The sequence below is a fragment of the Coloeus monedula genome (genome assembly GCF_965178545.1).
Source record: "Coloeus monedula genome assembly, chromosome: 1".
NCBI lineage: Eukaryota > Metazoa > Chordata > Aves > Passeriformes > Corvidae > Coloeus > Coloeus monedula.
The window spans coordinates 21,811,984-21,837,787 of record NC_138781.1 but is presented as its reverse complement, the minus strand read 5'-3'; the positions used below and the strand labels follow the sequence as shown (position 1 = coordinate 21,837,787).

Below are 25,804 nucleotides of genomic sequence, written 5' to 3'. Positions count from 1 at the left end.
TTGAAGCTAAGGAGCTCTGATTGCCAGTGTGAGTTTCTAATAATTACTTCTCATTTAAAATCGACTGTGTAGGAGCTGGTTGTATTGATGGAAATGCAGTGTCAGAGAATGTCAGTTTAATACAGCTCAGGAAACATTACTTTCTCATACTGGATGCTTGAAATACCAGCCTGATTAGAGTAAACTTGGGTGAAGGAACTCAGCTGAAACTTTATTTTATCGGGGGAAAAAAAATGGTGGGGGAGGAGATGGGGAGATACTTCTCAAGAGAGAACTAAATTATACAATGAAAAAAATGCATCATTCATCATGTAACTTTAGAAGGGACTGATTTGGATATCAGGCCATTTAAGAATACAGAGCAGCAGAACAGTCAGTTTTAAGCATAAACCCACAAAAAGAGGGCAGGGAAAGACATAGGCAGGCTCTCCTTCCTTCCTGCTTTTACTCCTAGGAGTTAGCAGGGGCCAAGACCTAATGGATCACTGCTAATGGAAGCCATGCAGTGGCTCAGGATGCATTAGGAAGCTACTATTTTTAGGCTCACTGTCCATACTTGAAACTGGACTCAAGTTTCTTGAGCTGCACAGCTGTTAATCAGACAAGTTCAAGGATGACAAGTCTTCTGCACGCATTCTCCCCTTCATAACAAAGAACACACAACTATAGAAGGAAGACACTACTCAAATAAAAGTACTTCTACGACTGGTACCAGAACTATACAATAGTTGCAGACAGACAATAGGCTGAAGAAGAATTCCATCAGCTAAACCCTGCTTCCACAGAAAAAGGTGAAGCTCATTTGATCTCCACACAGGCTCACTTGCCGCCATGACTTTTCAAGCTGATGTCAGTACTAGAAGTGCTGAGATCCTGTAATTCCCAGATGCAACAGGCACTTGGTTGATCTGAAAACCTGACTAGCATCATTCAATAGTGCCAAAAGTAGACACATCCAAAAGCTATACAATACATACACAGCTTCATGTAACCCTCAGCTGACAGAGGCTTTAATTATATCATCAGTAAAATTATGTACTTCGAAGAAAAATTACTGCACCCTCTTACACCTTTTCTTCTAGATTTTTTCAAGATTTTACTATATCCAATGTATTACCCCATACACACAGCTCAAGACCAGAAATTCTGCTAAAAACTATGGATAGTGCAAGATAAATTCTAAATTGACATTTTCTTTGTAAAGAAACTAGAAAAGAAATAAAATATGCATCATTATAACAACAAGAAAAGAACACAATTTCCAAATTATTCACTGGTATTGTTTTTATTCTTGCAGAATAGGATGTTTTCAGCTACTTCTTTCTACTCTGCTATCTCTGTAATAAATTATCTTAAAACAATACCTGGCCACTGCCACAAGTCCTCAGTTTAGAAAAAAGAGGAAATTCTGAAGATTGCTGATTACCTAATATTGGTGACAAACTAGTAGGAAGAGAAATAGCACTTATTTTACTATATACATATGTTATTTTAGTATAAACAACTTGATTTTGCTTAAAAGAGTAATAAACAAAGGTCAGTAAAAACAAAACAGCAGACTTACTGTAATCCATGGCATGTTGACAAGGCAACAAATGATACAGGATTTCCTCGAATTTTTCCCTGATAATAGCAATGTTCTCCTCCCTGAAATTGGAAATTGAGACTTTAAATCCATGGGACATCCCACAGTATGACACTCCATCCTGTCAAAGACTACTTTTTCACAAACACATTGCCAAGCCATTGACATGGCACCAAGAGTTCATCCCACCTTCTGTGATCCATGGTTTGGTACTTAGACAAACATCATCATCCTGACACTCCACACCAAATGGTGTATTTCACAATTTCAGTGTGAAACCCCTGACATCCTGAGATGCATTTCAGAGACAAATTTCTCCAGAAGTGAGAAAGTGCTCATCTTTGCTCATTGACTAGAAAAAGAGTTGGAAGTAGGGGGCTTTGACTCAACATCTGCTCTGCACATGACTACATCAGACAGGATGAACTCTGCTCTGAGGATAAGGCAATTTCCTTCTTCTGAGGAGAAAGGTATGCTTACCAAATAATAATAATGCTTGATTGAAAAAAAAAGACCAAATCAGAAGCAGTTCCTAGCACTCCAAAACTAATGGAAACCCTAAGAATAACCAAGTAGTAAAGGAATACAATGAAAATAAGTATTTGCCTTTTCTCTTCTACAAATTAAATGTACACCTTTCAAATAAAATCCAGCAGACTTTACTCAGAAAATCCGCCCTGGTTTCACTGATAGGGATGTAAGCCCTACTGCACATGCAAAAAATGTATTCAGTATTGCACAATGTCAATATTTGTATGCAAAATTAGGAAAACAATTCAAACATCCCTTAAATTCTCACTGCCATCTACTCTTCAGAAGAACTTACCTATTATTGCCTCGTCAAATTCAGTTATGTTGTAATGCACTAACATTGGTTAAAGGACTATGAAGGAGATTTTCAGTGTTTTTTTTTTTTTTTAATAGCATTTATTTGCAAATACTTCTTCCAGCAAATGAATGAATAATCTACCTAGCCTAGTATATCCAGCCCTGTGAATATTTATGTCCATTTACTACAGGGAGGGAAAGGCATTACAATTACAGCTTTTTCAGAAGCCAGCAGTCACTTGCATGATGCATAGCACAGTCATTTCAGACATCTGACATTAAACGCTTTTGGATTTTATTTTTCAAATATGAAAAAAAATTAATCAAGATAGGGCTAAAGGTAAAAAAGTATGTAGGCTATGTTGGTAGTTTTGTGGTTTGATCGGGAAATCCTGTTCTCTTTTCTACAAGATGGGGAAACTATTGCTAAAAGCAGCTACAATGTATGGGAGCCTCTGGTTTGAGGTGCACTCCTTAAGAGAGTATAGCCTGTTTGCTAGAGCATGGCTGCCTGCAGGGAAACAGACTTGATCTCAGCCTGGTCAGTGGAAATTGTTATTTGCTCCCCAAGATCTTCTCTGTTGGACCCCAGGGCGCGCAGTGCAGAGCACCTGGGGCAGCTCCCGCTGCCGCCACAGCAACAGCACTGCAGAGGAATGCAGCCGCTGACCCCACACACTGCGGCTCTGACACTGCTTGCCAGGCTCGTTCCTTCGCTCCGCGAGAGAATCCCTGCGGCATTTCTTCCATTAGAAGTGTGGCACCTTTTCTTCCCCCAAATTCTTTCAATCTCGTTATTTTCTCTCTTTCACATACCACTTTTTCCTTCCACTTGCTGCAGTGACTGCAGCCACCTCCACTGCCCATCCGCCTTGGTGTCTTTGTCTTTGGGGCAGACACAGAACACCTTCACCACACTGACCTGCACAGTAACCACCATGCTGCCCACCATGGGCACCTCTCTGCTCGGATGTCTGAAGGAAAACTGGTGCCACACAGGTAATGTTTGACTCCCTGTCTCACATTGGTAAGAAGCTCTGTGGCTGACCCATACCAGGCTACAACAAGGTGTGTCTGGCAGCAGCTGTATGACCCATTACCCTTGGACCAGCATTTCTCATGACTATGAAGAACTTGGGACACAGATCAAGTATCTGTGAAAAGGAAATTGTTTTAATTTCTGCTTTGTACTCACATATATATTAGCCACCAATATCCTAAACTTATTTGATTTCAGAGACACTACATCATACTTTGTTTTTCCTGAAACCTTGGCTCATTTTCTCTATTCTATCCTCCTTTTCTACACCTATTTATTTCCTGTATCTTGGCTATTTTAAGCTCTCTTCACTTGAGATTTTGTTTCTTTCAGTCTGTAGGGTGACCCCCACTATAGATCATGGAACTGCTTAAGCCTTTCAGGAATATATGAATAAGAAGTAAACAAAGAGAGACTCCAGTAAGCAAATAACAAAACTAACAGTCAAACTATATGGATGATCTAAAACCTTATAAGCAATAAAATACTCTCTAAAGAGAATACTTGAAGTAGTATTCCTGTAAAAGATATAACTGGAATAAGTGCATGAATGTGGGAATAATACTGAAAAGACTATCAGTAGGGAGTTGTACAGACTTCTAGCTGTGGAAGGAATTTGGAGTAATTACACAAATTGGTTTGTTCCCAGAAAATGTAGCTAATATATACCAGAAATAGAATCGCAGGCTCCATTAGTTTGCAAAACCATGTCTTTGCAACCAGAAGGAACATTTTTTCATACTAAGAATCCAGTCTGTGGCTCAAAAGTGTGTTTTGATCTTCCTAATGAGAATCAAATAAATGTCCCATGACAGTACCTTCAAATTAATTTATTCTGTAATAAATCCATGGGAAAAAATTATGCATACAGATCTAGAAAAGAAAAATATAAGAAAAACAGCTCTAAATTATTTTCTGGGAAAAATACAAGTCAGAAACACAAATTCTACTCTATTTGGTCAAATCAATTCAACTCAGTGATCTACTACAGCTCATGGTAATTCTGGTGGTAATAGAAACACAACTCTGATCTCAGTCTCAGGGACCAATTCTTAACACTACAAAACATTAATTTCTATATTCTAGCATTTGGGAGGTATCTTTTACGTTGTACTTATGTTCCTATCATTATAATGTAAGTCAATTCAAACCAGTAAATAAAATTAACTTAAGCTAATAAAATTTATTTTCACTTCTTTAAATGAAGACAGTTTTTTTCCAAGCACTTGATGCATGAGATTATCTGAGGTGGTTAGAGCATGGTGCTAATAACACCAAGGTTGTGCGTTTGATCCCTGCATGGATACTTAAAGCTACAAATTCTGAGAACAGAAGTGTTCAAGAAACCACTGGGTGTGGCAGTCAATGCTATGGTTTAGTTGGCATGGTGGTGTTCGGTCAAAGGTTGGACTAAATGAACTTGGAGGTCATTTCCAGCCTTATGAGTCTGTGATTCTATGGTTCTGTACTGAGAGTCAGGACACTACAGGTGTCCTGTAGAGTCCTCCAAGGTCAATTTTTTTTTGGAGCACATGTACCTTTGGACAAGAAGTTTACTGCTGTTGCCTCACTATAGTGCTAAGGCTGAAATCATGCTGGGTTTGACATGTACTAAGCTGTTTTATAGCAGGTGCTGTAATGAAATACACTGTATAAGAGAAGAAATCACAGTATGTGGGAGATCTAAGACCACCAAAAGACTAAACATAGTCATCATATCTTCTTTTATTCTGCTATTGGAAACACTCCCTGAAGGACTGGGGTTGTCTCCCTTATCTACTGGTATCTGTAGCAGTGAGATGAAGACTGAAAAAAAAAAAAATCTTCTTTTTTTTCCCCAAAAATATTCTGGTCCCATATGAAAATTAAGACTTCCCTTAAGAGCTCAAATTAGCACCAACTACAGCTCAGTCCAGAACATCAAGGGTGTTTTGTGAAGAGTTATTGGCTTCCTGTAGCTAATAGAGCCTCTCTCTGTTCTCTCAAAAGCAGTAATTGCCCATCTCAGCAGATCAAACCTCCACACTGGCCTTTGCCAGCTACTGGGGAATGGTTCGGTGTAAGATGAGAGGAAATCAGACTGCTCTTCTAACATATGCAATCCATAAGTCTGAGCAGCACATTTATCCACTTCTGCTCTAAAATTGAACCTGGTCGCTATAGAGTCTGTGAGAAAATTAGGCTAAACGTCATCTCCTATGAGGCAAAGCCAGCCTGGTGACAATGGCTGGGACACAAACCTGCAACACACACAGGCAGACACTCATGCCATATCCAAAGGCAGGCTAATGCTACAGTGGGGAGAAGTTTGACATTTTTGCCTCCACAAGGCACACAGCCACCGTTCATGCTGCAGTTTGCACCATGCAAGGCAAATTGTCTGCCAATGCCCACGGCACTCTGTTGTCCATTTCCTTGGATCAGTAATTTATCCTTCCTGCATGAATCTTCTTGATGTGATGGACAACCTACTGGTGATGTCCAAGGGCAGTACAGAAAATACAGATTTTTAACAGGAAGTTTATTGATTTGGAGAGATAAAAATGTAATAACCTCCTACAAAAAATAAAAAACCAAAAACCAGAATGACCCCAGGGTCTATTAAAGCAAGTTAATCATTATGGTAGTTGTCAGTTCATAAGATAGTCTTCATCTTGATGCTTAAGTTGGATAATTATAGCAAAATCCTGAATTAGGGCTATGTGCCCTGTGAACTGCTACAGCTCATCTCATCTGCAACCAGATGCAACCCTTTTGCCCATGTCAGTACAAGTTTTCCTGCAACCTTGTCGGGTACGTACTGTGACAAAGATAATAAAAAATGATAACACACAGATGTCAGCAATGCAAGTAAAACCCATCCCCTTTTTTATCCTTTAAGATAGTTTGTCCCTGCTTTGGGAGGCACCAGCTGCTGAGCAGACACAAAAGAGATGCAAAAAACATTAACCAATATTCATAATAAAGGGTGAAATAAGTAAAGCAAAACAACAGCCCTGACAGTCATTAATGGTTGCAGTTCACTCTTCTCTGCAGTCAGAGTGCAGAAAGCATCTGCTGACCATTCACTGGCAGGGCTTGTTATTCGTCTCAGAGACACTATGACCTTCCCAGGGGAGTAAAATAAAGATGCACATTCATCTGCTTTCTACATTGGATCTCCAAGTAAGCCATCTTCTGCAATTAAGAGAGGTGCTGGCCAGTAAAACTCATGCAACAGTCAGGCACTGACCTTAAAATTAATACCTCCCTTCTCCTACATATTCCTATTTTAACATTCTTTAATCCAAAGAGATTGCTGGTCTAATTCAAATCCTAGTAACATATCTCTCTCTTTCCTTGCAGCAGAAAGCTCCCAAAAGGCCAGCTAAGGCTCAAGCCACCATTCTGTGAATGCCAGATAATGTTTAGCTGCCAGACAATTATTAGCTGTTTAAGGAGCTACCCATTGTGGGACCACTAGTTACAAAAATTCATAACTAAGGCTGCATGAGCAACAGCAACAGGAAAAGAAAATGCACCCTCGATCACTGACTTCTAGCAGAAAACAACTTGTTATGAATGGGTTTCTATTGGTAAACAGAAAAGTCAAAATGGCACTTTGACCTGTGTAACTGCAATGAGAGAAGACATTTAATTGACACATACTTCAGCAATTGGCAGGGGCCCTGCTGTCAGGCTGTGCTGAGCCCTGTGCTCAGCTTTTACTCAGCTCAGTAACAATGCCAGGAACCTGGCACCACCTCTTTGCAGAGTAGTCTCTGGACTGCAGATGCCTGAAAGCCAAATGTTCTGAAAATGTGAACGGTGCCCTCCCTCTGTAGGAGGATGGCTATCACATGTGCTCATATAACTCAGAGCCGACACGCTGTAGTGACATTAGATTATAACGCTGTTTCAGATTCTGAAATCACAGACACAGATTCCAAAATTAGGATAAGGCACAGCTGCTTCTAAACCTTCTCCACAAAATGCCCATGTTTAAAGACTGTTGGCAGCACTCTTAACAAACAGAGACACGCATGTATGTGACAGGATCCTGCGCGCAGGGGACTCGCTCCAACTGCCATCAGTGACTCACAGCAAGAGCCTTCAGCAGATGGCACGAGCTATCAGCCCAGCTTCCCGGTTCAGAGGCCAAATGAGGGTTGTGTTTACTGCCCAGTAGCTATGAGAGAAGATGCTCCACGAACATAGCTGCAGGGTGTGGACAGAGAGCTCATGCCAACGCAACACCATCTGCTCTGGAAGCTGCCTTGGCATCTGCCTGGGAAACAGACTCTTGACTTGCCTTGACTTACCTTGGTGTTAGGGAAAATTATTTTTATTATCGGCTGCCAGACAAAGATGAGGCAGAGGAGAACAGGTTACCTCTTCCTGCCTACTCTGTTGCTGTCTTTCAGACAGCTCTTGTACCAGTGGCTAGTGTCTCTTAAGTCATGGCATACAAGTCATTTTAATGACAGTCATTTTGCCCCATTCCTGCATGCCTGTTCCAGGGAAATGGAAGTAAACATTTTAAGGGACAGTATGAAAATTCTTTATAATCTACCCATTCTAATCTGCCACTTCAATTCATCAGCCTGCCCCAAGTGTGAAGCCAAGGTATAAGAATGTGATTTACAAGATTACTATAAACACAACACAACACCTACATGGATACCAATCAGTCAGCAGAACATAAAGTTCTGAGGAAAACAGAAAACAATACCACTCTTATATCCTTATTGGCTCATTATTTCTGAATGACAGAACCTTCTCTCTAAGTGAAAATTCACAGAGCCTTAGGCTGTGTCTAGAAACATTAACCTACTGTTTATAATCCAGTGCCAGTTTGGTATCCATAGGGAACAACAGACATGTCTAGGCAAAGCTATTTACAGAAGTCAAGATGAAGAAAGTAAAGATGTCAAGCTAAAGCACTCCAAAGCCTTGCATGGAAGCAGTCCTTCAGAAGTACAGCAGCTTCTCCTTGCTTAGCTTAATTCCCCCTCAAAGGGATTAAGTTAAACCCAAAAAGATACTTTTATTTTTAATAAGAGCATCTACAAAGTGATTTTATGTTCTTTAATGTTACAGAAGTAATTAATTTCTCTCAGCCATACTCCGTCCCTGTATGGTCTGAGATTACAGAACACTTGGTTGCTACCAGTCTCTGGCTATGTACACCGTATGTTGCAGGCTCATGGAAAGTAACTCATGAGGTGCACAAAGCTGGGGAAGACTTTTCTGCAAGTTCAAGCTGTCCTCCTTCTGCAACAAGAGAAAACTGTGGCAGAGTACTCAAGAGGTGACTCCTGATGGTCACACAGTTGCTTGACTTGTCACTTCAGCAGAACTATGCACCATGACTGGGGTCCACATCCACAGTGAAATGTACTTTTTAAGCTCCGGAAGACTTCCACTTTCTGACAGTTTTTTTCCCCTGCAGGACTAGTTATACCCACAGGATAATTTTTTTAATGTCACAAAGAAAAGGGAGACAAGATAATTACACCTTCAAAATCCTACATGAATCATGATCTGGGATTCATTCTAGTGTAGTATATTCAAAACCATGACCTGGGAATGACTCCTAATACAGAAAGCTGCTACTTTTAATTTTCTTCTCCTTGGTAGCAGGATGTATGTAGAAAGTAAGCTAGTAATAGCAGGGAGATAATCAGATATTTTAAAAAAGCTACTGTAAATGTACATTAAAAGTGCCAGCCTGCAGGATCATTAGGTCAGGCAAATGCATTATATACAAGGGCTGATTATCTTGCCCTGGTATCCCCCAGAGGATACTAGATTTTCTAAACCCCAAAGGGCTTGCTTCCAAAATTCAAACAATGCTACAACAGGAAAATGAGATATTTCTCAATGCCTATCAAGTTAGTGTGACAGCATGACACTACTGAAAGAAAAAGATGTCCAGAATAACTGAAAACACATGAAAATTAAAAAATTTTGTCAACTCTTCATCAAGACACATACAGTAACATTAATTCCAGTCAAAACTTACAGGAAGTAATTTGACTGGTATACTCTGAGACCAGTTTGCTTCCATCCTGCCATTCTGTTCCACTACTACACTCTAATCTTCCCCTTCTTGTGGAACTTTCAATTTATGAACTTCCATTGTACAGTGAAAACACCTGTAATTAGTCTCTAAGTGTAAGAAGTTGCCATTTGTTCTATTCAGTTTTTATTTACTCTATTGGTCAAAGATAGCCAGTTCTCCAGCTGATCTTTCTGTGCACTCTAATGCTTCTCACTGTTGGCAAATTTCATTAACATACACATACTTTTTTTTACAGAAGTCATTAATGAAAACATTCGATGAGAGCACTCTGAAGATCAACCTTGCAGGAACCCCCTGCTAAACTGTGTCAGACTAAGACTCCCTGTCAGTTCTTCTTCAGCTAGTTTACTGCTATCACTAAAAACTAGATTATGGCCCAGATTTGTTAATAATTTGCCATGAGGCAAATAGAGCTCTGTTGAGGGTGTAAGAGAGAGGAGATCTGACGACATTACAGGAACCCTTGCTCAAAGTCCTCTCTCAAACAAGCTAGAGAGTGATTTTTCTGATACTAATGGCTTCTCCAGTCTCTGGACACAGCCAAAAAAGCTCTGCCAGAAACAGGCATATATAATTCCTGCATTATTTATGATTTGTTCCTTTTCAGTTTTCATCACCAGGTTGTGCAAGTTCCAGGTACATGCACGCAGAGCTCCCCACCAGCCCCAGGCTCCAGCCTCCCAGGGCTGAGTCTTCCTGCACTCCCATCCCATCCTCTGCCAGCCCAGCTGGTATTCTGCTTTTCAGGAGAAAATGTAATCCCTTACAGGAATTAGCATACAGGCTTTTCTGACAACTGAAACACCTTCCTCTTTGGTTACAAAATGGTGAGTTACCAAAACCTGAAGAAAAATAAGAGATTCTACTCAGACAGTGGATGCCCTAACTGGAAGATGGCTGCAGAGGCACTTTGTTGTAAGACAGGAAACATAGCAGTCAATTATTAAAATAACCTGCTCACTGGTTAAGTGTTTATTCTGGCTGCACCAAAAATTATTGTAGACTTATGACCAGTTCATACCTGTGGAGATAACAACTAGATGTGGGAATGCTACTTAGGTAAGGTCTCATCAAACACAAGCACAGATGTGACACAGACACACACACTGCCCTCAGTAAAGGGACTGTACCTTAACAACTCCTCAAGTACACCAGATTTGAAGGAGAAAGTTTAACAGGAAAAGCAGTATCTGCCATATCAAGGGTACCCAGACTCCTCTGGTCTTTCAAGATTTTAATATTTTTCTCCCTTATATATTATTTTCCTTAAAAAGGACATTTAAAGAGCCATTCAAATACACATCATGTCACACACTAGCCAAGGCTTTACGCACAGCAAGGCAATGAAGAACAGTAATTTTCCCCTCTTGTGCGGAAGCATTAAAATAGCTGTAAGCTACAATAACAGGCATCTTGCACACACTGCTTGTCAAACAACGCACACAACATAATGGCTACTTTTGCAAGCTAACAGCTCTGCTTTGCTGTGCAGCATTAACATGCATTTGCCCCATACCCCCCATTGGCCAAACTACAATGATGGCTCCTCTGCTGGAACCCCCACAGAGCAGGAGGCCGTGCTGGGGCACCCCAGCTGGACAGGATGGCTGTGGGTGCTTTGAAGAAAGCCCAGTGGGCACGGTCTGAGCACCGCACGGCCCAGCAGCACAGCTCAGCACAGCTTGGGACTCACAGCCACCAGGCAATCCTAACCCACGAGACAAGGCTGGCCAAAGCTTCTCTGTCAATGCCACAAAAGAGAAAAACAGTACCTAGCATCTGATATGTCCCCATTCATGTTGCTTGATGCTATCACATGAACATGCTGCGAGGTTGAAGCAAAAAGCAGCAGTTTATGCCGTAAGCACTCTCACTGTAATTTTGTGCCCATAATACACATGCTGTGTTTACACCACCACACTAAAGAATTTTAGATTTTAAGGACTGCCTATGAAATATAGTTCCTTCTAGTCGTATTTAAACATGCCATCAAAAATTTTTGGTATTTATCTACCACATCTCTATCTGTGCAAGTTTTCTGACTGGGGTTCTGAATTATTTTCATGGCTTAATTTTTTTCAGAAAGCAATTTTCTAAGAACTCGTAGAATTGTCCAATGTTTTGGGGGAATACAAACAGAAACATTTATTTCTACACACTCTGAAGAGGAAAACTGAAACATTTTATTGAGAAAATATCACTGAATAGATATCAGTTGTTCCTTCTGAGGGTGAAAAATCCAGCAATGTGAATTACTCAGCACTACAGCTGTTTTTTGCCTTTCATCTCACTGACAGCATCAGTGACAGAATGACAACCAAAAAAAGAGGGAGAGAGAGAGATAAAAGGACACAGAGATATACTGCAACAACATTAGGTATACACACAGGTCGAGTATTGATGTGCTATGAGCATAGGATGATCTGGAATGACACAATCAGGAAAAGGCAATGCCAAGAAGGGTTTTTCTCTTTCTTATTAATTGATTATTCTCTTTGCTACCAGAGGAAATTTAGGCCAACATTGCTGCTTTCCTAGTAGAGACATGATGTACAGTAAAGGAGGGTGAGGGGGGAAACACTGAAATAATTCAAACATCTACCTCCTTTTGTTTTTCTTAGGCACTGCACACTGCTGCTGGTTTAATAAGAATGTCTTAGGTGCTGCCTAACTGTGCCAAATTGACAAGAAGCCTCTCCTCTACAGCAGCTAAATGCTGGCACCCTGCAAAAACATGTTCCACCTTCACAATGGTCTAATGTATTAATAATTATGCAGAAATCAAATGTAAGGCAACGTATGATGAAAAGGTATGTTAAGCTGAGGACTCTTCTCCCAGTACAAATTCCTTTGCTACTTAAAAGTGGTATTTTCTCCCTTCCCCTGCCCGCCTCTCCTCTTCAAAGCATCCTCAGTAATGGCAGAAGATCCATATGTATTTTACAGCACAGGAAGTTTCACGGGGAGGGAAGGAGAGTGGGAGGAGTAGCAAAAGTAGTTATCAACTCCACACAGCATATGAGCCACGGCAGGATCTGCTTCCCAGACACACTCATGCCTGTAATGTTCCCGAACCGCTGAGTGTACGTACAGCTGCCTTCACACAGCGGCTCAGAGCTCCTTTCCTCTCCCGTATTGCTGATGGCTCAACAGCAGCGCTGATGGTTTGCATGTCTGTGCTGTCTTCTTGCACAGAGAAATGCAAGGGGGAATATGGACACATTTTAAAATACACCCCTCCAGTACGAAGGCCAAGAACAGAGGAGGCCATTTTGCTGTATAAATAGTCTTGCTCAAAGCCTGCAGCTGGCAGTGGATGGCAGATGGACATTTTCTTTCTGTCACCATTTCTCCCACCAAAGCAGCAACAGAGATGTTGCCAGGCTGCCTCTGTCTCTGCCTACAGCCCAAGACAAATTACACAGAGGTGGATGAAGAGCAGCATGTTGAAGCAACTGATACAAACCTGGCTCCTTTCTGAAATACCTCTTCAACTTCTGCTTAAGAATATGCTGCATAGCAGAGTGCATATTTTGTAATTTACTCATAAGTTGCACCCTTTTACTAGATATTTTAAATAAATATCTAAGCAATCTGCACAATCCCTAAAATCTAGTATAATAATTATGTTACCAGTTATGGTAAACAATTCCCAGAGTAATTGAAGGTGGTAAATCACCATCATGGAAATTTCTTGTGGTTGCAGTAAGATTTTCAAAACATTTGATGTAAAACCAGAGCTCAGATTCACAAATGCAAAACAGATACTGCCAGTCTTTTCAGAAATTGTTCAACAAACAAACAAAGCTCTCCAATGCAGTTACAGATCCTCTGAAAAATACTGATCAGTCAGAGGGAACCAGATTTATTTTTAAACATCTATTGAGTACTGAAATCAGTCTCACTCAGTGTCAAGTGTACTTGGTAGCCTGCACTTTTCCAAAAATCTTTTGGTATCTGAACTTTTATGAAAACGTTCCCATGACTGTGGCCACCAGGCTTTTCTGACATTTTGTCACAGCAGCTTCTTCTCTCCCTGCCAATTCCACACACTCAGATGCAACAAAACAAACAAAAACGTTACATCCCCTTTCCTAGCATGCTTCCATACAACTGCTGCCTGCAGAACTCCTGGAGCAGTGGAATAGTAGGGGACAGAAGAGCCCACCTCTACAGCCTGGCCACCCCTGCACCCCTGCCCACGGGTATGCAAGCTACAGGGCAGCACAGAGAGGGACACCCGCCACTCGAGCAGAAACCCCTCTCCTTTGCAGTACAGTCTTTGCAGCCCCTTTCACTCCCAGTTCAGCTCACCTCAAGTATCAAGCTCAGTGCAGCAATGACAGTTCTCTACTTAAAACAGATTTGAGAATACTGAGCAAGGCAGTGATAGCCATCCCTGAAGGTATACCCTGAGCCTGGCTCAGCATCTAAATGAAGGGGAAATAATCTCTGGGACCCTTGAGGCTGGGAGCTGTTTTGCCCAGAACATTTTCTGACCCTTCCTCTGAAAGACCTGATCCCCCCATCATTTCCCCATTCAATTAAACAGTACTTAAATATGTAGAGCCACTGATTTCAAACATTTCCTTGCTTGATTAAGGTTTGCTCATCAGGAACAATTCAGTGACAGGGCTTGGATGGATTACCTTAGCTAACTTGCATATATATCTTAATGCAGACAAATGGGTTGTTTTGTTCTTACTAATATCAGCTATTATCTTTATTTCTGCTTTGACTCATATTCTGAATTTCAGTCAAGCAAGACTTCTTGACTGCAGAGCAGAGCTAAGAAACTAATCTTTACAATTTAATGGAACACCTATGTGTTTGCCTCAGTCTGATAATGTATGCAGACTATTATCTTGATAACAGTGGAAGAGCAGACTTCCTATCTGCAAATGACAGAAGGGGATAAACCAAAGGAAACATGCATCTTAGCTATCCAGTGGATAAAGGACTGCTTTGTCCATTCCCATTTCCACTTTCACACTGCAGAGATTAATGCATTTGTTTCAAAGTATTTAGATGATCTCAGATTTAGTAAAACAGTTTTGGGGATTCCTTTTAATAAAATGTAAACTTTGAACAAAATTTTACCTAGTATTTACCTGATAGGCAAATTTAGAGTTTCCATTTTGTACCACGTATAATACATTTCTGCACACTCTATGTAATCTACAGCAACTGATACAAAAATTATAGCTGACATCTACAAAATAAGTCCTAACAAATAGAGGGGTCCTCAAGAAAAATCTGCCATGTTGCATGCAAGCAACAAAACACTTCTGCAAAGGATGTGGGACATTTCACACAAGACAACAGCAACAAAGAGCATCTTGTAGTCACCATGCCAACAAACATACAGAGAAAGAAACCCACAACTGGTGACTGGATATTTGGAAATATTATACAATAAATCTTACTATTCTCAAATTTACAAATAAGTTCATAACAAACCAACAAACTCTGGGTTTAGTACAATGAGAAAAGGCGATCTACCAAAACAAAAAGATTTTCTTCAATAGGCATCAAAAGTAAAGTATATTTACTAGTAAAAAGAACCACTATGTATACATTTTTCATGGATACCATTTGATATAAACATTAATGTACTAAATTAGACAATGGATTTTATTTGCCTTGTTTAAAGCTGAAAGTTAGAAAACATGAAACATGCTTGCCTCAGAACAGTAAAACAAATCACTTGAAAAGTCAGTTACCTCTCCATTCACAAAAATATGTGAGTTTGCATTAACATCAAAAGCCAAGCAAATTAAAAAAGAAAAGCATAAAAAGGAAATTCTTACTTTAACTTCCACTGTCTTCCCACCTTGCTCGATATGCCTCTCAAGATATTCAGAAGACAGAAGGTCACTGCAAGAAGAAGAATAAAGAACCATAAGCTTCATGCATGTGTTCTTGTACTCCCTCTCAGCAAGCACTGATTAAACATTTACATTTGAAAAGGGCAAAACCTGCAGGATACTTTTCCTAAAATGTTCATAAAAATCACTGAAACAACCACCTCCAATGGAGTTACACAGTGCATGGGATACACTGATTTTTAACAGCAGAAGGTGGGACAAGGAAAACTGAGGGGAGTTTCTTCATGGAAGGTTCAAAACCAACCACTGACACTGACTGTAATTCAAGAGACTTTTCTATTTGCTGCTAAAAGCGAACAGGACCGAAGTTAGGTGAACTTCAAAAAAAGCAAAAAAGCAGAAGGATGGGAAGCCAGTTGGAATCTGAAGGAAAGTGGCAGCTGTGTTGGCAGGCTTCAAAGGGCACAATGGCACAACAACGACATGACCTTGTAACACCAACATGGTGAGCTCGGGTCCATGCTGCATGGGCAGGCAAAGCTGTGGGCCCAGGAGCCGCAGCCCAGGAAGGCTCTCAGCACAGATGCACACACCCCCTGGGAGCCCTGCAGCTTTAGCAATGCCAGAGGAAAAGACTCTGGGCAATAGGAATCCCAGTCTCCAAGTACACAAGGACTTGAAACAAACACCAAGGAGAAAAAACAATCAGACCTGAGGCAAACATATATAAATTAAATGCAGGCTGTATTTACTAAGACACTCAAATGCTAAACCATTCAAATACTCTTCCTCATAGTTATTTTCTAGTCAGGCAAACCACAGAATCACAGAATTGTTAAGACTGGATGAGACCACATTATCTACATCATAAATTTCACTAAGCGTGTTCAAAGACTACAAAATTTTACTGAGATTATATCAGTATAAAGTCTTGCTATTGTCCCACCTCAGTGACAATTAAGCTGGAAAAGATGAAGAATTGGTAAAGAAAACCTGACAAAAGGCAGGTTGGCCACTGGGGCAGGAGGCAGTGAGCGCATACCTGCTCAGCAGAAGAGGCAAAAATTGAGTATTTCTCCTTCAAACAGCAAAACACCTGAGCTTAGACATGCCATGATGATTTTTTGTCTTTTCTTTTATACCCCTTTTATACATTTTTACAACTTCTGTATTCTTAATGCTTTTTGCCTACATTCTTGGACTTGTTTGTTAAGCTAGAAGACTAAACATTTTAGAAGCTTCGTAGTTAGGGATCAGAATGTCCCAGACCCCAAGGTCCTCTCCAGAACATACTCTGTAAACTAAGACAGAACCATCCAGGGGAAGGTTCCTTGGGGAGGGGGGGCTCACTTGAGCCTCTCATTGGGGAATGTTTGATAGATGTGTTAATTAGTAAAACCTATAATGTTATACCAGATCTTTTGGGGGGTGTGCATTGCAGTGTGCCTTGGGGTGCATTCCACCTGGGCGTAGTGCACCTAAGGATCCTTAAAATAAATACCAAGGTAAAATCCCTTTTTCCCTTCCAACCATGTTTGACTCTTGATTTTAAGACCAAAAAAAGGCATCAACATGAACTGACCTGCTGAGGGAGGCCAGAAACAGCAGAGCAGCACCCAGGGCAGTGGCTGGTCATCTTTCCAGAGCTTCGTCCTGGCCAAACAGGCAACAGGACTATGGATATTTTTGCTCACAGAGACATCGGTGACTGCCCTGAGTGAGCCCCAAGAAGGACAAGGTTGGAAGTATGGGTCCTCCAATATCAGCCCTAAAAACTGTCAGCTTGGTATTTGCATTAATTACCCAGGCACAAAACCCAGGAGCATTCCAATGAAATATGCTGATAACATTAAATTGGAAAGCATGGAGAATAAAAGAGATTGAAAAAACTCCCATAGGAAAGACCTGGATGGTCTTCAGGACTGGATATTAGAAATAGGATCAAATTCAATTGTACAAACAGCAAATTTATGTACTTAAGGGCTGGAGGGAATTTCTGTTACTTTTTTTTGGAGGGCCTGATTTATAAGGAAGAGAGACATGACCACACTTGTTTCTGGCAAAATGATTTAGCAGATCAATAGAATGTCTTCCTGGAAAACACAACTGTCATCCCAGAATATGTCAAAGAAGATGTATTTCCAGTCAAACTGAGGTAAGATTAATACCACTGCCCAAAGGAGATCTCTTTTCAAATACTACAGGCAGGTACTGGACAGCTTTGCTTACCAAGTTCCACTACCTGGAAACACAAAGAGGCTCCTGAAGTCTAGCAAAAAATTGAGTTGTGAGGGAATGTGAATGCACCAGAGTTCACACACCAAGATATAAAAGCAACTAATTAAGCTACAGAAGATGATGGCAGAACCTCAAAGGTACAAGGACTGCCAATGAGTCAGTGGAAATTGGATGTTAAAAAAAAAAAAGACTTTGTATAAGTGTATAGTCAAAAAGACTTTGACTAACTGTAAGGGACAGAGGCAGTAAAATGAGGGATGTTAACAAATTACTGAATGGGAGCATCCCTGGGACAACTGTCCATGGAGGTGGGGTTTCCTCAGTCTCAGTGAGTTCACAGCTGGTTGCTGCTGAAGGCAGGAAGTCTCAATGCCCCCTCAGGAGCAAGCACTGAACCTACCTTGTGTAAGCACAAACACTCATCAAAACACTCTTGATGTCAGCATTGGCACTTGTCAAGGTACACTTGGGAGAGTTCAACAAAACCATGGTTTTGCTGCATTAGGTAACTGAAATCTCTTGAGAAGAGGTACAGTAAGCTCCAGAGCTGATGCAAAGGAGGGATTGAGCAGCTCTCAATAAGGGTGAAAGAAAGAGTGGGTGACTCCCTTGGCCACTGCAGAACCAGCGTGAACCCCTTTAATTCTGGTCAGGCCCAATATCTACACTAATGCTTTGCACAGCTGCCTGCAGATGACCCATTACTGAGGAGCACCTAATAGAGATGCTGTTGAGTTACGGATAACAATACTCTGATTCCTCTTAGAAGTGAATATTAAATGTTTAGGATACTCATGCCCTGGGGGAAGCTCAAGGACTTCTATAAGGTCTTGTATGCACTTTCCAGATTTAGAAATTTTGACAGATGTTCTCTTCAAATGTTTAGCTTGCTGAAGTTAGCTTGCTTTAGTTTAGCTTGCTGAAGTTAGTTATATAGTTTCCCAGCATTCACTACACTCTTTCAGCAAAAGTTTATGCTTCCACAAATTTAATAAAGATTTTTTTATAGCTTAGGGCTCTACTTTTACTCTTCTTTATTTCAGGGGGACTCAGTTAAACTAATGTCGTCCTCCTTATCTAATGGACACAAAAGTTTTCGTGCCAAGGAAGATGCAAGAGATTATAAAATGTAAGATAGTAAAGTAAGTCTAGAGTACAAAGACTGAGATCAAACAGAATGGCTTAACTCAGGGAGACTTTACAGTTGTATTTGGAGAAATGACAAGGAGAAGCACAGGTTCTTCACATGTGGGTCTGACAAAACTACTGCTTTTTAAAAGATAGTGCTGTTAATGTTTTAATGCTCTGGAAGATTGTATGTTATGTTCTCAAAAATCTGGAAATTGTGTCTGGCATGAAAAAACAAAGACACTGATCATTCTCTGCCTTGTACAACACAAGTATTAGAAGGCAACAAAAGAGGTCAGTAAGCTCAAAACTAATTAAAAAGAACCTTTACTGGCACAGCTGCTGATTACAATGTGCAATATATTGCAGGAAAACATGAACACTAGAGGTCTGTACTGGTTCAAGCTGGGAATGGACAAGTTAGTGGACGTTAACTGGGAGCTGCCAAACACACAGAAAGACTGTACCTGACTCAGTGTTGGGAGTTCTGGAAAAGGGCTCAGGGGAGGCCTCATACATGCTTGCTCAGCTCTTCCACTTTTCCCTCACCATCAGCCCTGGGCTATTGGGACTGGGCAGTTGGCCAAGCGCCCCTCTGACCTGACCTGGGCTGCTCTGCCTGCACCCTGGAAGGGTCCTGTTTCTCCTCGGGGTTACATATGGCATCCAGCTCCAGGGTTGCTGATGGTCAGTCAGTTGTTCTTCCTCCACCCACCACCCCAGGGATGGACATACCCATGCTGTTCAAGTTGTATTTACTTTCAAAGTAGGCCAAAGAACAATTCCTGAACAGGTCCATCCATTTTGTCATCCTGCTTGGTCCTTACTTTGAGGACAAAAGAAAACAGCTGGGGAGTTACTGGCATTCTCCCACCCCCAGCAAGGTCTGTCACAAGTGCCTTGATTCCCAAAATGATCCTGTCTGGAAGGCAAACACCATGAGGTCACCTGCCTGCACAGCTCCTTGGGACTGAGTCCACAGCTTGCAAACAGACCACAGATCTGAAACACTGAGAAATTTTTAAAGCCTATCCTAAGTAACATGGCAGGATATGTCTGAGAATATTTTATCAGTATAAGCCCCATAAAGGAAGCCATGTTATGCTTTATTATTATGATTCACAGCACTACAAATATCATAAAAATCACAACACACTCGAAGATCCAATAACTCAATCAATGCTATTAAAAACTAAGCTACAATCTAACCATTATGCACTATCTTGAAAACTCAGGCCAAAAGATACCACCTCATAGGTGGAGTCATGTTTTGTCTGCAGTAACAGTACAGGCATATAACTGCATAATTTTAATAGAAGTCCTTACTTTAAAACAAACAAAAATCTAAATCAAAATACTTGTGAAACATGGTTAAGATTATTTAAGCAAGATAAGACAATCAGCATTAAAATAATATGCATTTCAACATAAAAAAATAAATACTTTCCTATGGTAGAAATGAAACAGGAATAATTTAGCTTGCCTGCCAATCTATCCTAGAAACCATCTTTGTCAGCTTAAGTGCTAGTTTTAGTATTAATTACAAATAAAACTGGCATGTTAAAAAAAAAAAGAACAAAACAGATTGGGAAAAAATCTTAGAGACACAAAGGATGGAGAAAATTACAGAGAAAAAACACCAACACTATAATTGACAATACTGCAGAATGAGATTTTCAGAAACATTTGCTGAGGCATTGGTACAAAATTTTGAAAAAGGCATGGCAAAAACCTGCATATGTTAAGACCTAAAAATAAAACGTTTCACAGGAAAAAAACACATGTGATCTATTGCTTTTACAAAGAAAAAAGCTGCTATGCTAATAATGGCAATTCTGTTTCCAGAGGTCTATTATTTTAGTGTACACAAATTAAGTAGTGTCATTTTGTTTACAGAAGCAGCATTTTTGAAGCATTATCTCAAGTCCATGTGAGCCTATCCCCTACAGACTCAATAGCATAAGGGCCAGAACAAAAAAATGAGCAAGGTCCTCTTTGCTCTTCCAACTTTCCCAGTCACAACAGTACACAAGAGTCAGAAGCTGGGAGAATTTTATTACAAAATAGGGCCCCAAATAAGGAAAACATCCTTATCCAAGATGATGCATATGCATGCACTTAAATTCTACCTTGAATCAACTGTAGTACTTATATAGGAGGTTTACCAAAATGAAGGTGGGATTGGGAACCCAGGAAAACAGATCAGCTTTGGATATAGATGGGTTCCCCAGCAGAAAGAGGCTGCTCCAGGAAGCCAAAAAAAGTTTAAAAAATGTGGTGGGAAGAGAAAAGAGGACAGAACAGGTCAAGTGTTTAAAGAAACAGAAAGAAAAAACAAGAGATTACAAAGCACTTCAAGTCAAAAGAAGAAAAAAAGAGGTAGGTAAAGATTTTTGAAAAAGGAAGAGGTTTGCATTTGAATATGAAATGAAGAAAAACCTGGGAATTATCCCTGTAAATTTAATAAACTTTCACTTTCAAGCAGAGAAGGAAAATGCCTATTAGCCAGCTTCTGAACAAAAATTAACTCTCCAGATTTAAGAGACTGAAATCCTAACAGTTATGGAAGAAAAAGAGCAGAAATTACAGTGTTCTCTTGAGAGGCCATAGGAAGAATTACAAAGTTAAGAAAGGCAGAAATAAAGGGAGTACATAATCACAGTACTATAATGTATCTTTGTCAGCATCAGTGTTATAAATAAATGACTGGCTTCATGATATCTGATATCATTGCTGTGTCTCCTTGAACACTGTAGGAATTCCTTATCATTTATTCACCCTGATTTGTCTTCACAACTCCCCATTACATACACCTGAAATTTCAGATTAAATATGGTGCCAGACAAGGACATCAAATGAGAGATCTGAGGTAAGATGCATTACTGAAAAGGAAGACGGGGTTTTAGTTGAAATCAGAAGAAAGGTCTGGATGGGCCGAATGCCAGAAGGAAATTATCAACAGACATATGGAGAGAGAAAACAACAGGTTCAGGGAAATGATGGAGACACTGATAAGAGATAGATGCCGTATCAGCTGCATGATTAATGCTAGCCCCTGTGGCAGACCAAATTGTGAGAAGGAAGCCCCCTGCAACATCATGGTTGAGAGGGCTGCAGTAAAAGGAATGGGCACTGTCAGGGTACCAGGGCACATGAAGATGAGGAAGCTTCCCATAAAATTAAATATTTTCCCCCAGTGGTGTACATCCTCTACCAAGTATTAACAGGAATAAGAGATATGGAAGGAGTGGCTATCAGAGGACATTTCTAGTACAGCCTGTCTTGTACACCAAGGAAAATAAGGCAGGTTGACTATCATGAAACAAGGAGCCAGAAAGTGGAAAAACTGGATGAGAGGGAACAGAACGGATGTTTCTATCTGCCAGTCAGTAAGAGTACAAAGGACAATTTGTATTACCTTGCATTACACTCTGGTCCTAAACCATTTTCAGTATCAGCCATGAGCTAACTAAAATATACAGCAAGATAAACTCAAAAAAGCCACTTAGCTGGCAGATTTCTGTATCTCACTACGTGGGACACTTTAATTCTCCTTTATACTCATGCCTACCCAGAAACTTCCTCTCTGCTCATCTGCTCATACATGATCTTTCTTTGCACTTCAGGGGGGATTAGTTATCTCCATACCCCATGAACCAATCTGCTTTAATAGCTCTGAAACGTTCATCTCCTCCTTCCCATCAAAAGAATTGCTGAATTTCTTTTTATGTGGATGGTTAATTTAATTAATGACTGTGTCTGTTAAGTTAGCCAAATGGACTAATCAATCAGAATTAGATAGCTTCTTGTAGATATGGCAGCAATTTTCATTGTCTACTCAGAGGAAGGAAAAAAACTACTGAGAAAAACAGTTGGTTCTTGTCTGCACAAATTGAAGTTTCACCCCTTTTTAAAATATTCTTCCAGTACTTTTCTGTCCTTGTTGCAGCTAATATGAAAGGGAGAAAGGAGAAAGAAACTTCTTAATGTTTCTACTCCTACTAACTATTTAAGGTTTTCTTCAAAAAGAAATTAGGGACTTAAGAATGAGTTAAGTCCTCAAAGGATTCTACACAAATGCTGAGTCGTACCCACTCTCAGCCCTCTCCTGGAGCTCAACTTCACATTTCACAAAATTATTCAGCTTGAATCTCTGATTATGTTTCTTCCAAATACTAACATTTGCTCATCTTTTTTCCTCTCCAGGACTTCTCAGTTAGATCCCAAATGTCATCTGACTCAAAAATGCACTTAGTCCCTTTATCCCTTAATAGCTACTTTGCCTGCAGGACAGGATAGTAACTGCCCTGCACCCTACTGCAGACAGCAAACTGCAGAGCAGCTCTGCAGCCCTGAGCAGGGCCTCCACTCTGGCTTTAGAGAAGGAGTCTCACAGTTCTGGCTTACAAACAGCATGTGTTTCATTTCTGAACTGGCTTCATTTCTTGATGGGAAAAGGTTTAAGCAGGTTAAAGACATTCTTCCTTAGTTTCACCAAATTTCTATTACATATGGCTCCTATTACTGGCATAAAAAAAGGAGTACACAGCAACAGCTGCAAGGAAAACTTGTGAAGCAACAGCGGTAGCTGGAAGGCTCAGGCTGGTGTGACCATACCCTGCTGGACATGCCTTGTGCCCATAAACTGCACCTGAAGTACAACCAGTGCCATTTTCTATGGTGCCACTCTCCATCTGTAGTCACAACAGCATGGATTTTTCAGCTCATCCTTTACAATCTTCGCAATTCAGTTTGAACTCCTCTATCTAAATGACCATATGGGCAATTTCATGAGAATGTAATGATGAACAGATACTGCTTGCATTTTCCAGGGGAAAAAACTTAGAAGCTTGTATTTAATTTCTGCAGCTAGGAAAAGACATACTTACAAACTAACCATTTACTCATATCACCACAAGTTTCTTACCACTGTTTTAAGGAAATCTAAATAATGCTCCCTATCCCAACAAAGTAAGAGCAAAGCATAGCTAAAGCAGCTCTGAAATCATAATTTCAGGTTGTATTTTTTATGACAAATATTAACAATAATTTGATTGCATTTCTTGCATCGGTATTAATATTTCCTAATACAAATATTGAAATTGGCAAATAGCATCTGATATGATATATAGTGAACAGGGATTTTTTTTAAATAAGGCACTTTAAAGGATTATGTGGCACAAGCACTGCAAATTCACTATGGCAGTTAATTCATGCTGCTGGTGATAGAGGGAAGGTGATGACAGTCTTCTCTTTCAGACAACAGAAAGATTTAATCCAGTGTCCTAACAAGGAAGCTGCACACACAGACACACACACAGAGCTGTCCCAGTATCCATGGGAAGACACCGCTACTCAAGATACCACAGTGCTAAACTAGAGACTTTAACAAGCAGAAAGAGCAGACAGCAGGTGTTTGCAAGATTCTTGTCAGGCAGAAAGGTGAAACAGGATTTTTCTAGCTCTAAACTTCTGTTTTCACAGGCAGAGTTGAAAGCTGTCTGGGAAAGGTTCGCTTTGCTCCTTACCCAGGTTTCCTGACAGTACTGATGGCAATGCAAGTGTCAATAAAACCTCACTCTTTTTTTGTTGATGAATAATTTACATCAGTATTTCTTCAAGCAATTACTTCTTTTTTTCTTACAGAAATTTCACAAATCCCATTAAAATGAGCAGGTATTTTTAGACCATGTTCATAGCCTTACTACAAATCGGTTTCCTCAACACCATTCTGCTCATATACTTGTTACTTATAAGTCAGGATAAAAACAGCTTGTTTTAGAATTTGAGAGGATGGCAAATTAATCAGAAAGGGAAAAGGAATGCACACGAGAAACACAGGCTACACATTTTCCTGCACAAATGTACTAGTGTGGTCTAATCCTAGTTCTTAATATGCCTCTTCTGTTTTATACTACATGGAAAATCATTTCCCAAGTAAATTCACTTGTGATTTCAATCACATTTCAATACAACTCTTTGTGCATTGTCCACAAATGCTATATGGAAAGAGAAAAACTGAAAAATTAAATGGGCAAGTACTATACATGTCCCTGGCAATGCTTCACACTATTGAAAACAAGTGCACACATTTTGTACAGGACACCTGTATGATTTAGTGAATGAACTTTATTAAATATTTTTATTTGGTAGCTTCCTTCAAGATTTGCCCTCAAATTTTAGCTACTGTAAACATGGTCTTGCCCTGGAACAAATATACAAATTATTCCTGCACTCATGAATATTTCCATGATGCTCTCTCAAGTATTCGCTCAACACAAATACTGACTCCTCCAGTACTGAGTGCTCCTTGGGAGAGTTAGCACTTCCCTCAGTACTAGAAAGCTGTAAGGTATCTGTTTGGTTTGGGAGCCAAGTCTGAAACTTGACAGAGACGTGCAATGCAGAAATACAGCGTCTTTTTCATCTTAACATTTCAGATGTGTCCTGCTCTGTGTTGCAGTCTGGACAACTCTGGAGCTCTTGAAGCTCTTCAGTGCTGATCCCAAGTGTCCTCCTCATGGTACGCTGAAGAACAAGGAACTGTGACTACAGCAAATGGTGAAAGCTTCAATATGGGGGATGTTTGCCCAAAGCCATGCAGAAAACCCCTGTCAAAGTGACTGGGCATCACCACTTGCTTTGCACACACACAATTTACAATCTGGGACCAGGCAAACTGGGGGTCTCCAGCAAACTGCCTCATTGCCAGCACAGACTTGCTTCACCCCCAGACTACTTCACATTGGCAACAAACAGCGTATGATTACAGAAATAATAAAAAAAATTAAAAACCTTAAGATGCAGGAAACAGGAATACAAAGGGGCCAAATTATGCTCTGCCTCAGCTTCTGCCTTTCATCACCTTTCAAACTCCACCCCACCGTACCTACCTCTCCCTGGTCACACTCCCACACCTCCTTTACTCCCCAGCCCATCACCCCTTCTTAACAATCAGCATTTCCATGCCACTGCTTCCCACTTCAGCATGATGCCAAGAAAGAGCAGGAAAGGAGTCAGTATCTCTTCAAGAGAGATACAGTTTGGCACTAACGCTGAACCTACCCATCTCAAAATGGGCAACTTTAATGACA

At 40.3% G+C, this 25,804-nt stretch overlaps 1 protein-coding gene across 1 annotated transcript in view; it reads right to left on the bottom strand.

Moving 5' to 3' along the window:
* The window catches only part of ADAM22 (ADAM metallopeptidase domain 22), a gene marked incomplete at both ends in the record, with an annotated part of 125,719 nt that overhangs the window by 51,724 nt on the left and 48,191 nt on the right, over positions 1-25,804 (bottom strand). The window contains 2 exons of the mRNA XM_082277856.1: positions 1,565-1,647; positions 15,327-15,393. Coding sequence (XP_082133982.1) covers positions 1,565-1,647; positions 15,327-15,393 — 150 coding nt within the window. The remainder of the gene's footprint in view (positions 1-1,564; positions 1,648-15,326; positions 15,394-25,804) is intronic.